The 14,921-nt window shown below is 39.3% G+C and overlaps 1 protein-coding gene across 3 annotated transcripts in view; it reads right to left on the minus strand.

Moving 5' to 3' along the window:
* PAPLN (papilin, proteoglycan like sulfated glycoprotein) overlaps nt 1–14,921 on the minus strand; it is a 123,013-nt gene that overhangs the window by 13,345 nt on the left and 94,747 nt on the right. For 2 of the 3 annotated variants that reach the window (XM_070758230.1, XM_070758238.1), the window contains 8 exons: nt 14,186–14,450; nt 13,984–14,098; nt 12,152–12,263; nt 10,663–11,290; nt 10,392–10,529; nt 7,459–7,583; nt 7,008–7,146; nt 707–844 (listed from right to left, as the gene is read on the minus strand). In XM_070758230.1, coding sequence (XP_070614331.1) covers nt 707–844; nt 7,008–7,146; nt 7,459–7,583; nt 10,392–10,529; nt 10,663–11,290; nt 12,152–12,263; nt 13,984–14,098; nt 14,186–14,450 — 1,660 coding nt within the window. The remainder of the gene's footprint in view (nt 1–706; nt 845–7,007; nt 7,147–7,458; nt 7,584–10,391; nt 10,530–10,662; nt 11,291–12,151; nt 12,264–13,983; nt 14,099–14,185; nt 14,451–14,921) is intronic. The other variant, XM_070758222.1, reaches the window with a different exon arrangement.

Consider the following 14,921-nt stretch of genomic DNA (forward strand, 5'->3'; position numbering starts at 1 on the left):
CTGGTCCGGTGCCATGAAGGGCTTTATAGGTCATAACCAACACTTTGAATTGTGACCGGAAACTGATCGGCAACCAATGCAGACTGCAGAGTGTTGGTGTAACATGAGCATATTTGGGAAAGCCCATATAAACACCCAGGAAGTAACTCACAACATATAACAAACAATATACAGTATGTTAAGTGCAGTTATTTAATTAAAAGTCTAAAAACCCAAAAAATCCATAAAGAAATAGTCATTCCATTTACTCAACATTCTCTCAACACATTAATTGACCAGGGGGCAAGAATCTAATAGAAACATAGAAGACTGATGGCAGAAAAAGACCTCATGGTCCATCTAGTCTGCCCTTATACTATTTCCTGTATTTTATCTTACAATGGATATATGTTTATCCCAGGCATGTTTAAATTCAGTTACTGCGGATTTACCAACCACGTCTGCTGGAAGTTTGTTCCAAGCATCTACTACTCTTTCAGTAAAAGAATATTTTCTCACATTGCTTTTGATCTTTCCCCCAACTAACTTCAGACTGTGTCCCCTTGTTCTTGTATAGCCCTAAGCCTGGCAGCATAAGTGAGTCTTAAGACTCCTACGGAAGGCGAGGAGGGTGGGGGCAGTACGGATTTATTTCAGGGGGGAGCTTTGTACACTTCGTAAAAAGACCACAAAATGAGAGAGTAATATTCTCAAAGATACAGCTTACCTGGCAGATGAAATAGGACGGCCATCTTTTTGCCATTCAATGGTTAAGGAGGGGGAAGCCTCTACACGACAAGGCAGCCTGACTTGTTCGCCAATGGTACCATCAACAACCGAAGGCTCATTCTTGTACATTTTTAACCTGCAAAGTAGATGCATTAAGTATTTTTTTAAAAGGATCAGAATTCCTTCTTTCATTTTAATAAATGGCTCTGGAATTACTTTGCCTTGGGCCCTGAGATATCTTTATTTGCCAATGGCAGGCCTTACCACTGGCAAGGCCTGCCATTGGCAAATAAAGATATCTCAAGGCCCAGGGCAAAATAATTCCAGAGCCGCTTCTCTCGGTCCCTGGGTGGCTTATTTCCTGAGAAAATAGCTGGGGGATAAAGTGGTAGAAGTGAGGCCTGGAAGACAAGTGGAGAACAACAAAGACTCCCACGAGTTCAAGGATTTGTGATTCCTACTGGCTCAACAGTTGGCAACTTTGGCTAGATAAGCCTTTGCCCATCTGGGGCTGCCGCACTAATTACAACTTTATCTGAGACATGAGGACTTCAAGGTAAGATAATATTTACTGACATTTTTATTGTGATTATGCTGCCACACAATAAAATGAAATTCTGTTGCCTGCTTTCTAAAGAAACAATATATATGTAATATTTATTTATTTTATTTTATTTTATTTTATTTTATTTTATTATTTTATTTTATTTTATTATTTTATTTTATTTTATTATTTTATTTTATTTTATTTTATTATTTTATTATTTTATTTTATTTTATTTTATTTTATTTTTTTATTTTATTTTATTTTATTTTATTATTTTATTTTATTTTATTTTATTATTTTATTTTATTTATTTTATTTTATTTTTTTATTTTGTTTTTTTATTTTTTTTTATTTTATTTTGTTTGTTTTGTTTTGTTTGTTTTGTTTATTTTGTTTATTTTGTTTATTTTATTTTATTTTGTTTTGTTTGTTTTGTTTATTTATTTTATTTTATTTTATTTTATTTTATTTTATTTATTTTATTTTATTTTATTTATTTATTTTATTTTATTTTATTTTATTTTATTTATTTATTTTATTATTTTATTATTTTATTTTATTTTATTTCATTTCATTTCATTTTTTAATGTAATTTAATGTAATTTAATGTAATTTAATTTAATGTAATTTAATGTAATTTAATGTAATGTAACGTAACGTAATTTAATCTAATTTAATTCAATTCAATTCAATTCTATTCTATTCTATTTTATTTTATTATTTTATTTTATTTTATTTTATTTTATTATTTTATTTTATTTTATTTATTTTATTATTTTATTTTATTTTATTTTATTTTATTTTATTTTTTTAATTTTTTAATTTAATTTAATTTTATTTTATTATTTTATTTTATTTTGTTTTGTTTTGTTTTGTTTGTTTTGTTTATTTTATTTATTTTGTTTTGTTTTGTTTTGTTTGTTTTGTTTTGTTTGTTTTGTTTTGTTTGTTTATTTCATTTTATTTTATTTTATTTATTTTATTTTATTTCATTTTATTTCATTTTATTTCATTTTTTAATTTAATTTAATTTAATTAATTTAATTTAATTTAATTTAATTTAATTTAATTTAATTTAATTTAATTTAATTTAATTTAATTTAATTTAATTTAATTTAATTTAATTTAATTTAATTTAATTTAATTTAATTTAATTTAATTTAATTTAATTTAATTTAATTTAATTTAATTTAATTTAATTTAATTTAATTTAATTTAATTTAATTTAATTTAATTTAATTTAATTTAATTTAATTTAATTTAATTTAATTTAATTTAATTTAATTTAATTTAATTTAATTTAATGTAACGTAACTTAATGTAATTTAATTCAATTCAATTCAATTCTATTCAATTCTATTTTATTTTATTTTATTTATTTATTTATTTGTCATGCGAATATAGTATTGTATTGTAGTATGTTTAACATAATATAAGTATAAAGTAGAGATAGAAAAGATAAGACATTACGACAGGAACGGTAGACACAAAGGTGCACTTATGCACGCCCCTTGCAGACCTCTTAGAAAAGGGGAGAGGTCTATTGTAGATAATGTAAGGTTGAAGATTTGGGGATTATGTATTGGGTTCCTATCGGTACAGGAGACTCTATAGCGTGGTAGCGAAAATGGGAGTTGCGCGCGCAGCTCCGAATGACCACATGCACCCGCATGAGATTTGGCTTCTGCGCATGAGCAGGAAATCAAATCTCACGCAAGGACATTTTCAGCAAAATCTCTCACGTGTAAACATTCTCGCCTGGATTTGGCTTGTGACAAATCTTGCGCAGGTGCATGCGCTCACCTGCTAATCACATGGAACTGCGCACGCAACCACACCAGTAGCATTGGCGACAGGGAACCCTTGCCTGATGTACACATACATACTGCAGGTCCTAGTCAAGCATCGCTTATATGCCATGCCCTGGATAGAAAGAAGTGAACTACCAAAAATCTTTTCTGCCATCCTTACCACTCTCTACACTGCCTTCCTGGGCAATGCAGTATGGTTTCAAAGCAGGCAGCAATGCAGTATGATAGGATGCTCTCGATCGTCCCTCTACAGCATGGGTCCTCAAACTTGGCAACTTTAAGACTGGTGGACTTCAACTCCCAGAATTCTCCAGCCAGGTATTGTATTATGGGTGTGGGTTTGCACACACACCCTTTTGGTACCCGAGATGAAAAGGATTCATCATCACTGCTCTATAGAAAGTGGTAAGGATGGAGGGAGGGAGGAAGATGTACTTTCCTCATGGGACACAGAAAATGCAGGCGCTGCTGTGCCCACTTCACCAGTGACTCGTTGTTGAGCAACTAAGCTAGCTTTACAGAGGTGATTCATGCCCCGTCATTGTTCTGTCTGGGTGCCCCCAGACTTCAACACCAACTGGAAAAAGCAGCCAGACACGCTGGTAAAAGCAAAAGCACTTTATAGTGTGAAAAATAAACACAGAGAAAAACCTGTTCTTCCCAACAGGCAGGCTATGAGACTTCACAGCAGAGTCCTGATGGCCAGACAATACAGCAGACTTCTTGCTGGCACACCCACCACTGTAGAGAATAAGACCCACACCTTTTCCCCCCAAGGTTTCAGTATTCAAAGTCACAAACCAGAATTCCAAGACGCCAAAGATCACAGCCAGGTCCCAGGACTCCCAAAGATAATACTCCACAAGCCAGGAAGGGTGGGTCTGCCTTTTCAGTCTTTCCAGAGAGCACCACACCCAAACCCAGCTGTTGCCTCTTTAGTGCTGAAAGTACCTGGCTAATTGTCCCCTTCGTTGTGTTGCTCTTCTCTGCCGGAGATCGATTATTGCTTGTGCATTTTCCTCTAAGGAATCCAGGCTGCTTGCTGGGGAGAGCTCCCTCTCGGGGGACTCTGGCTGTCCTCCCTCTCCCTCAGCCTGAGATTCCTCCTCCCCGTCTGCCTGAACCTCCTGTTCCTCATCCTCCCCCTCTGAGCAGGAAGCCGGCAGAGGATCAGCCGTTCCCTGAGGGGCCTCAGACGGAATCACAACAGTCATCATACATCTAGAGCAGTGTTTCCCAACCTTGGCAACTTGAAGCTATCTGGACTTCAACTCCCAGAATTCTGGGAGTTGAAGTCCAAATAGCTTCAAGTTGCCAAGGTTGCTATTCAGAATTTTCAATTGCTATAAAATGCAGCAGCCAGAATGCTCATCAGCAGCTGTAGATGGGAATATATATTACATCTTATTCTGGGCTGTACATTGGCTCCACATTAATGTTTAACTACAATTTAAAGTACTGATTTTAACCTAGGGAATCATTTATGATTTGGCTCCAAGTTACTTGTAGATCTGCATTCTCTACTGAAGCCGCTGAGGCCAATTCAATTATAAGGAGAAGGAACCGGTTTTGTTTCCCATTTTAAGGAAGCTTGAGGGAGAGTGGGCAAAGCTGGAAGTGTTGCTTTTCCTTTTATTGGAGGTTAGATTAGCCCTGACATTATCTCCTTTCAGAAGAAGCGCCTGTATTACATCATTTAGCTCTTCTCTCCTTTCATCATGATTTGAACATAAATGGACATTGCAGAGATTCTTCTTCAACAAGTTGTGTGGCTCTCTCTCTCTCTTAACATTTTACAAAATGTAGCTTTGTATAAATACATCCCTTTTAAGTGTTCCCTTGGCTACAGGCCCAGATAATGCTGCTAGCCACGAGAATTCCATGTAACAGAATGTTCTCCTTATAATTTATCTGGCCGTCTGTGATGCTTTCGGCAAGAATTTCAACAAAATCATGCAGCTGTCTGGGGACCTGCGCCAGCCTGTTAATCCAGACACAGAAGGCTAGGAGGTTTACTCCTATCCTGTAAGCAAGGATAAAGAATAAAGTAACTGAATATGTATGACACAGGATTGTAAAACAAATGACTCCCACTCCCTTTGATAATGTTCCGTGCATGCATTCTACTTTTTGAGAGGAGGATTATTTCCAATTATTGAAGCTAGTGGCAGTTGCTAGAGACGGATGTCTCTTTTTAAAAAAAAAAAATTTTTTTTTATTGGTTTTGCACATAAAGTTACATAAACAAAACATAAAACAGTGCATGTGCCCATCACCCAACTGACAATACCACCACCACCACCAATTGCGGGGGGTTCAAATATTTACTAGTTTATATTTTTTTATTTCCTTAGCTCTACTTTGCTATAGATGGATGTCTCAAAGATCAATGAGTAGTGGCAGATTATTTATTCCATTTTTATACTTTCTTCTGGGCAGCTTTTTTTTGCAAAAGGTGGCTTGACAGTTACCCTTGTCACTGAAATGATGTAATCAACCCCACTGCCAAAAAGATGAGTTGCTAAAGATAAACTCTTAAATTTCATCATCTCTCTCACTACAGCATTTCTTAGTTCTTTTTAGTGTAGCCACTACGTGTAGAACTACGCCTTAAACATGATCTAAGTATTGCCCACAAGATCATACGCTGCAACGTCCTGCCTGTCAACGACTACTTCAGCTTCAACCGCAACAACACAAGAGCACGCAACAGATACAAAATTAATATTAACCGCTCCAAACTGGACTGTAAAAAATATGACTTTAGCAATCGAGTTGTCAAAGTGTGGAACTCATTACCAGACTCCATAGTATCTTCCCCTAACCCACAACATTTTCCCCTTAAACTATCACGATTGACCTCTCCAGATTTCTAAGAGGTCAGTAAGGGCCGTGCATAAGTGCACTAGGGTGCCTTCCGTCCCCTGTCCAATTCTCTTTCCTATCTCATATTTATCTCATATTTCTTTTCTTCCACTCCTATATCTCTTCCTCTATTCTCCATTGATGTATTGTATTTTATTCTTATATCTTTACTCCTATCCTTCCTTCCTTCCTTCCTCCCTCCCTCCCTCCCTCTCTCCCTCCCTCCTTCCTTTCTTTCTTTCTTTTCTTTCTTTGATATATATTGCTATATGGTTACTCTCATTAACCTTCATTATGTATTGGACTAACTAACTAACTAACTAACTAAACAAACAAACAAACAAACAAACAAACAAACAAATATTCTAGAATGTGACTCACTTAGACAAGAGCATAAATTTTGAGCTGGTGATGCTTGTGAACCTAGGCTTCAAGCAGGCCACTGAGTTTTATTACAAAACTGCCAAGTAAGCAGTGAAAATAAGCAACTTAAATAATAGCTTGTCTGTTTAAGAGACTTGTTTTGCTAGAATCTGTTTCCTCCAGATATAGTTTTATTTCTACAATGAATATTTATTAAACACAGTAATTAATTTCTTAATGATTGTTTCCTTCTAACAGTAGGTTCCTCAAGGAGCCAAGCAAAATACACAAAACTGCCTAAGGCATAAAATGATTTCATTAAAACACTTTGATATCAACGGTTGCCTAAATTAAGTCCCTTGGGTTATTTCAGTTACCTGATCTGGTCCAACAAGAAATAAAGAAGGAAAAAGAGAGGGGGGGAGAGGTGGGAGGAGAGAGAGAGAAAGAAAGAGAGAGAGAGAAAGAAAGAAAGAAAGAAAGAAAGAAAGAAAGAAAGAAAGAACTAAAAAAAACCCTAGGTTAAAATTGCTCCAGTTTTTGTGTTGTAGCTCTAAAGAAAATGCAGTGCTGATTTCTAAGCATCAAGATTAGATACAATAGCTGTATGATTAAATAGCCTTCTCTTGTTTGATCAGCTTCCAAATGCATCTCGAAAGAGACACAGCACAATATGTGGAACATGAGCTGCTCTAGGAAGTTGAAAGATATACCTGTATGTTATTTGAGGATGCAGAGAAGAAACATGTGACCACCTGTCATTAGTTCCTGTGCCAAAGACTCTGGGCTGCTGATTCTGATCATGAGTAAGTTGATGCCTTCTTCCCTGGGTGAGGGTAGATTGAGGGATTTCTATGCAAAGGAACAGAACAAAGACGCCATCAGGATTTGACTTTCAGAAATCTTTGGGGGTTGACAAAGGGATGGTTCTTCCAGGGTTTGTTCTCCTAGGAAGTTTTGCTTGTACTAAGTTTCCTATAAGATGGAGGAGAGTTTTCCAAGCATTGGAACCACAGAGCCTGGGTTTTGTACTCTGATGCAATTTGGAGAGGATATCATTTTCCATTGATAAAAAAAACAATTGTAGAATGACTTGGTGGCTACATCAAGACAAGCAGGTTCTTGCTTTTATGGCTGTTTTTGAGTAACAAAGAATAAAATAACCTTTGATCAGCAACTCGATCTGTCTGCGTTCCACCCTCTCATTTGAAATTATGCACGTGTAGATGCCAGCATCCTCAGCCCTCAGATGGCTAACCACCAGGGAGTTGTCAGACTGGTAGGTATGCCTACGGGGGGGGGGGGGGGGGGAGAAGATTAAAGGGTTGTCAAATAGGGTAGACTGGAAATCGTACCAACTCAGTGACAGTCCCTGACAGAATCAGTTGACATAGCATGACATATTCAGTTGACAGTGTCAAGTGCATATTAATGGTAATTACTCTGGTTGGTTACGGGAATAAGAGCAAAAGAGGGATGCTGAAGACGAATCGCTGGTAGGTTTCTTGCTGGCTATGTGAAGACAGTGAAGTACAGTTAGTCTTCAACTTATGACCACAGCCCAAAATTTCTGTTTGCTGAATGAAGCAAGGCATTCGTTTAATGAGTTTTGCTCTATTTTTTTTTACCTTTCTTGCCACCGTTCTTAAGTGAATCACTGCAGTTATTAAGTTAGTGACATGATGGTTAAATGATTCTGGTTCCTCCCATTGACTTTGCTTGTCAGAAGGTCACTAAAGGGAATCACATGGGACACTGCAACCAGTTGTCAAGTATCTGAATTTTGGGACTATGCTACGGTGCTGCTGTGAAAAATGGCCATAAGTCACTTTTTCTTTTCAGTGCTATTGTAACTTCCAATGGTTACTAAACAAACTGTTGTAAGTTAAGGACTATTGCAAGGCAGCAGTGGGAACATGCATGTAAACCTCAGTGGAAAAGTGTGTTGTTTTTTTTACCAGGGAACCCTGGCTTCCGCTTTCCCCTTTTAACCCCAATCCAGGAGTCTTTGCAGGCAGTCGCTTTCACAACAAACTATTTTGTGTTAAATTTATATTTACTAACAAAGAAATAAAGGGAGGCTAATATAGATTTATTTCAAATTATTTAGCTCTCATCAGCTAGTTATACCTTTCTGTGATTTGAACCCGGGATGCTTAATATTAGGTAGATGTATTAACATGTAAGCCATGGGCTCTCTGATAAAAAAAACACTTAATCTCTCCCCTGGTATAGCTGACAAAGCTAGGAGAGCCTGTGGCTTAGAGGTTAATACATCTACCAGCTCAGGTGCCAATCCCAGAAGGGTATGGCTAGCTGATGAGAGCTAAAGAGCTTGAAATAGATCTACACTAGTCTCCCTTTATTTATTTGTAGGTAAATATAAATTTAACACAAATATCACTGAAGTTCATAATATGACAAGAGGTTGAAGGTTTAGATACTGACAAATTTCAAATGTGAAACCTTTGACCTCAACATTCCATTTATAGGGTATATGGGGGTGGGTTCAGAGGTCAGACCAGTGATGGGCTCCTACGGGCATGGTCAGGTACATAGAACTGGTAGAAAAATTTTGGTCAGGTATGCAAAACTGGTAAAAAAGAATTGATTTTTTTTTCTTTTTTCCCCTTCTGGCTCTGGGTATGTTTTTCCTATCACAGTAAATGAGGTTGAATGTGTATAATTTTAGAAGAGCTGTGTGTGTGTGTGTGTGTGTGTACATACACACATAGTTTATATAACATATAATGTATATTTTTGTGTGCCTGTGTGTAATATGTATGTACAATATGGCATACGGTATATACATAGAATTAAATAGTATACAGTGGTACCTCGAGATACGAGTTTAATTCGTTCCGGACCTGGGCTCTTAAGTCGAGCAGCTCTTATCTCGAACGACTTTTCCCCATAGGAATTAATGTAAATAATTTTAATTGGTTCCAGCCCTCAAAAAACTCACAAAGTTAGTCTAAATTATGCAGAAAGACATGTTTTTAATGAAGAAATGTACATGTACATATAAATGAATAATGAAGTTTCTTTCACTTAACTTGTAAACTTTCTTAAACTTTTAAATTTACATATGTTCAACTTCTCTGCCACCCAGTCCTGTAGGACAGAGGTCCCCAACCCTTTTTGCACCAGGGACTGGCTTTAAGCGATCAAGAGAGGAATGGGTGAATGAATGGACGGAGGGTGGGAAGGAAGGAAGGAAAGAGGGAAGGGACAGGAACAGAGGAAGGAAGCAAGGAAACTTATGAAAGGGGAGAGTAAAAGAGGAATGAGTGAAGGGAGGGAGGGAGGGAAGAAGGTGGGAAGGAGAAAGAAAAGAAGAAATAGAGGAAGGGAAGGTAAAAGAGAGAAAGAAAAAGAGCAAGAAAGAAAGCAAGCAAGAAAGAAAGAAAGAAAGAAAGGGGGAAGGGACAGGAACAGAGGAAGGAAGCAAGGAAACTTATGAAAGGGGAGAGTAAGAGAGGAATGAGTGAAGGGAGGGAGGGAGGGAAGAAGGTGGGAAGGAGAAAGAAAAGAAGAAATAGAGGAAGGGAAGGTAAAAGAGAGAAAGAAAAAGAGCAAGAAAGAAAGCTGCAAGCACCCCCCCGAGCCCCCCAGGCCGGCTGCAACCTTTTAAAACACGCGCGCCGCTTCGCAGCTGTCTCCTGAAGCCGAACGCGGAAGTTAGCGTTTGGCTTCAGGAGACAGCTCCTTGGCGCTTGTATCTCGAATTTGGGCTTGTAAGTAGAACAAAAATATCTCTCCCCTCCCAGCTCTTATCTCGAGTTGCTCTTAAGTAGAGCAGCTCTTATGTCGGGGTTCCACTGTATTTTGGATGTTCAGTAATAGTAAATAGATAGAGAAATTGTATCTCTTTGAGGCAAGGAGAGGCCAGGCACCCTAACCCAAACCCTGGACATCAGTGACATTAAGTGGGCCACCTTAAAGCCAGTCACATGACCTTTAAGCCACCCCCTGGTCACATGATTGTCAAGCCCCTCCCACCTGGTCACATGGCTGGCAAGCCACACCCACAAAACAAGCCATGCTCATAGTGTGGTAATAAATTTTTATGCAGCCCTTCAGTGGGTCAGACCTACCTATCCGAAGAGATCGGCTGTCCGTCTTTCAGCCATTCAACTCTAGAGAAGTGGGAATTGTCTGTCTTACAGAGAAGGCGGATGCTTTGTCCTAGGCCTGCCTCCACTGCAGAAGATTCTGGTCCATCCAAGAAGATCCTGAAAGATATGCAGCAGTGTCCCCCAAAATGGATATGCATAGAGGATTAGATAATAAATTATATGAAGCATGTTTTTTTAAAAAAAAATAGCAAGAGCTCTTCAATATTTCCATGTTAACGCAAATACGTACCTGTTCAGAGAATATTGAAAAGTAGACTCTGGTGGGGTTTGATACCCAAATCTTCCCCGTGTTAATCTATCTGTTCCAGTTTCCCTCCTCCACTCTTCACGCTCATGTTGAGTGGTTTGGCCATTCACAGTCAGCTGCTTCTCTGAGTGTCTGGAAATCTCACTCAAACCATGCAAATGATCTACTGTGTCCCTTTTCACTTCATCAAGAGTTCTTGAGTGATGAGAACTTTCTGGCTGGTTCTCCAGCAAGCTAGTTCCTTGCTCAGATTCAGGCAAGGCATCTTGATTGGAGGAAGCCCTATCACCATGACCTTCATTTCCTGTTCTATGAGTTATAGTTCTTCCAAACTGTTGTGGCTTTACCTCTGTGTTCCCTTCTTGCAGTTGAGAACTAGAATGGACGTTAGGACTTGCAGCATGATGGTGAGGACTCACATAGCTTCTTCCCATGGATTCATGGCAGGTTTTCATGCATTCTTCTTCAGTCGCAAAGTTGTTCTTATTCCCATGGCAACTTCCAAACCAAAAGCGATTGCATTTCCCAACTTCACTCACAAAATACCAACGTATAGTCCAGTCTGTGCAGGAACCATGGGCACTGGGTAACAGACACTGGGCAGGATAAGCTAGCGGCAAAAGCCAGAAGAGAAATGATATTTGTATATTTTTTATTTATTATGCTATCAATTTCTTGGGTTCCTACATTGTTACTGTTTTGGGAATAAGATCAAAAGCAACATGAGAAAATATTATTTTACTGAAAGAGTAATAGATCCTTGGAACAAACTTCCAGCAGATATGGTAGATAAATCCACAGTAACTGAATTTAAACATGCCTGGGATAAACATATATCCATCCTAAGATAAAATACAGAAAATAATATATGGGCAGACTAGATGGACCATGAGGTCTTTTTCTGCCGTCAGACTTCTATGTTTCTATGTTTCTATACTTTTTTTCCCCATGCCTGCATGAATCTGCTTCCCTTAGAGCAGTAATTTCTAACTTGGCAATCCCCAGATGCGTGGACTTTAAATCCCAGAATTACAGAGCCATTGATGACAATTATAGGAGTTGGAAGTTCTCATACTGGGCAGTTGCCGAGGTTGGGAAACCCTACACAAAAAGGAATCATGTGATGTTTATACAAGTGATTTTATCAGGGAGCCTGAACAAGTTTTACTTCAAAACAGAAATGTATTGGTGATCACATAGGGATCATAGACTGGAGTATGTTTTGACTACACAATATCTGCCCAACAATGGCAATTGGAACTGCTGCAACTGCCATCACAAGTCAACAGAGTCCTGTTGTGTGCTTTATGACTGTGTTGGTTAATGACAGAACTGGAGGCGACAATTGCCATCATTAAGCAAGACTACCTATACATATAAAATACCACCAAAATGATTCCATTGGTTGCTTACATTTTGCTAGAAAATACTGAATATGAAGGTACATTTCAAAAAAACAAATGTCACTTACATTGACTGAGTCTTGTGGGACATCCTTCCCCTTGAGGCCCTAGAGCAGAGGCAATGTTGTCATAACAACAACCATATCTAGAACCTCTGCATTCTTCTTCTGTTGGCAGCTGCTGAGCAAGAGAAAACCAGATGTTTTCTTAGAGGAAACCAAATGTTTTCTTAGAGAAAACCAGATGTTATTCAGATTACAGTATATCATTCAAAAGGGCTTATGAAGTAGCACATTCAACTGAATAAATCCCAAAAATAATTCATAATTCAGTTATACTTTTCTTACATAATAAAATATCAAAAAGCTACACTGCTAACTTTAATGTAATGGAAATAGCCCATTACACCCTGTGAAAGACAGCTAAACACTATATAATATTTTGCTGTATCTTAGCGAGAACTTGGAGGAATTGTCTGTAGAGGAATTGTCTGTCGCACGAATCCCAGCGACCAGTTAGGTCCCACAGAGTTGGCCTTCTCCGGGTCCCGTCGACTAAACAATGTTGTTTGGCGGGACCCAGGAGAAGAGCCTTCTCTGTGGCGGCCCTGACCCTCTGGAGATTAGAACTGCCCCCACCCTCCTTGCCTTTCGTAAAGTTCTTAAGACCCATCTCTGCCCTCAGGCATGGGGGAATTGACACATCTCCCCTGGGCCTATACAGTTTATACATGGTATGTTTGTGTGTATGTTTGCTTTTAATAATGGGGTTTTTAGTGTTTTAAATTATTAGATTTGTTCTTACATTGTTCTTGTTATTGTTGTGAGCCACCCCGAGTCTACGGAGAGGGGCGGCATTCAAATCAAATCAAATCAAATCAAATCAAATCAATCAAATCAATAAAATAGAAAAATCATAGAATTGTGGAGATGGAAGGAATCTTCTCTAGCATTTCACCTGGAGCGGCAGAAGAGCTGATGAACTTTTGAACCTAATTCAATTTGCAGATATTTATGGAAGCATCAGATTTAGATAAACGCAGCCGTTGTATATAAGGAAATAACTACTGTATATTCCAATGTCCTCTAGAACAGTGGTCCGCAACGTTTTTTCCACCAGGAACCAGTTTCAGCAAGACAATTTTTCTATGGCCCAGTGGGGGCGGAAAGGGGCGTGGTTGGGGACGGGATTAAGCATGGGGGTGCTGGTCCTCCCCGCCCCTCTTTCCCGCCATCGTCCTGTGGCCGGCAGAACCTGCCTCCCAAGCCCTCTTGCCCAGCGGGAGCTAAGCGCTGGAGAGAGGGGGTCAGGCTGGCCCTCCTGCCTCCCCCCAGCCAAAAACGCAAAAGCGCCCCGCGGCAGAAGCCAAAAGAGGCTTGAGCCTCTCGGTCCTTCCCACCCCTCTGTCCCATCCATCGTCCTGTGGCCGGCAGAACCTGCCTCCCGAGGCCTCTTGCCCGGCGGGAGGCGAAGCGCTGGAGGGAGGGGGTGGCGGCATGAGGGCCGGCAGCTGCTGACTCCACGGACCGGTGCAACATGCTCCGCGGCCCGGTACTGGTCCGCGGCCCGGTGGTTGGGGACCCCTGCTCTAGAATATATAGAACTTTGCCCCACTTACTGTTAGAACAGGAGTAACAGGATTTCTGCAACTCAGGACACAGCCCTGATTTTGGATGAATGCAGCTGTTGTATATAAGGCAGTGTTTCCCAACCTTGGCCACTTGAAGATATCTGGACTTCAACCCCCAGAATTCCCCAGCCAGCATTCGCTGGCTGGGGAATTCTGAGAGTTGAAGTCCAGATATCTTCAAATAGCCAAGGTTGGGAAACACTGATATAAGGAAATAACTACTGTATATTCCAATGTCTTCTAGAATATGTAGAACTTTGCCCCACTTACTGTTGGAGCGGGAGTAACAGGATTTCTGCTTATGTAAACATCACTGTAGTATTGTGTGCACCCTTCTTGGTTAGGTCCTTGGGAACGTGATATTCCATCGGGGCAGCACCCATATCTGGGTGAGAGAAACATTAACATATTTTAAAGCAAACCAATATATCAGCTTTGCCTGCAAATTGCTCATTCAGGGAGCTGGTCCTACCTGCTCAGATGGCAAGAATCAAGTGGGCAACCTTGGCCAAAGGGACCTGCTGCAGCAGTGCGGCCATCTGAACAACAGCCATGAGGAGTATGGTGGCAGTCCTGACCATTACCACCAACGTTTGGATAAGAATGGGACCGGCGAGACACGGAAGAATCCGAGTAAGAATCCCTTCCAAGAGGTAAGAAATTGGAGCGAGGACTCTCATTTAGCTGGCCCCGGCGATGAGTAGAGCCAGTTTGGATTATTCTTTCATGTCTGGAAACTGAAAAATATAGTAAAGGCCTTTGTACCTTTCAAGGAAAACATAATATGCAATGTTGTATAGTTTACAATCAGATTTCATTGGGGCAAACTCAGTGAAGGGCTACAAAAAGCTTTACTACCACACTGTGGGCGTGGCTTATTTTGTGGGTGTGGCTTGCCAGCCATATGACCAGGTGGAGTGGGTTGATGATCATGTGACCAGGGGTGGCTTAAAGGTCATGTGACTGGTTTAAAGTTGGCCAGCTTGATGTTACTCACATCAAGGGTTAGGGTGCCTGGCTTCCCCGCGCCTCAAAGAGATACAATTTCCCTATCTGTTTACTATTACTGAACATCCAAAATATACTATTTAATTCTATGTATATATGGCATATGTGTACATACCTATTACACACAGGCACACAAAAATATACATTATCTACTTGTTCTGTCTGGGTCCCCCCAGATGCCAACAGCAACCAAAAAGAGT

The sequence above is a fragment of the Erythrolamprus reginae genome, chromosome 1 (assembly GCF_031021105.1).
Source record: "Erythrolamprus reginae isolate rEryReg1 chromosome 1, rEryReg1.hap1, whole genome shotgun sequence".
Lineage (NCBI taxonomy): Eukaryota > Metazoa > Chordata > Lepidosauria > Squamata > Dipsadidae > Erythrolamprus > Erythrolamprus reginae.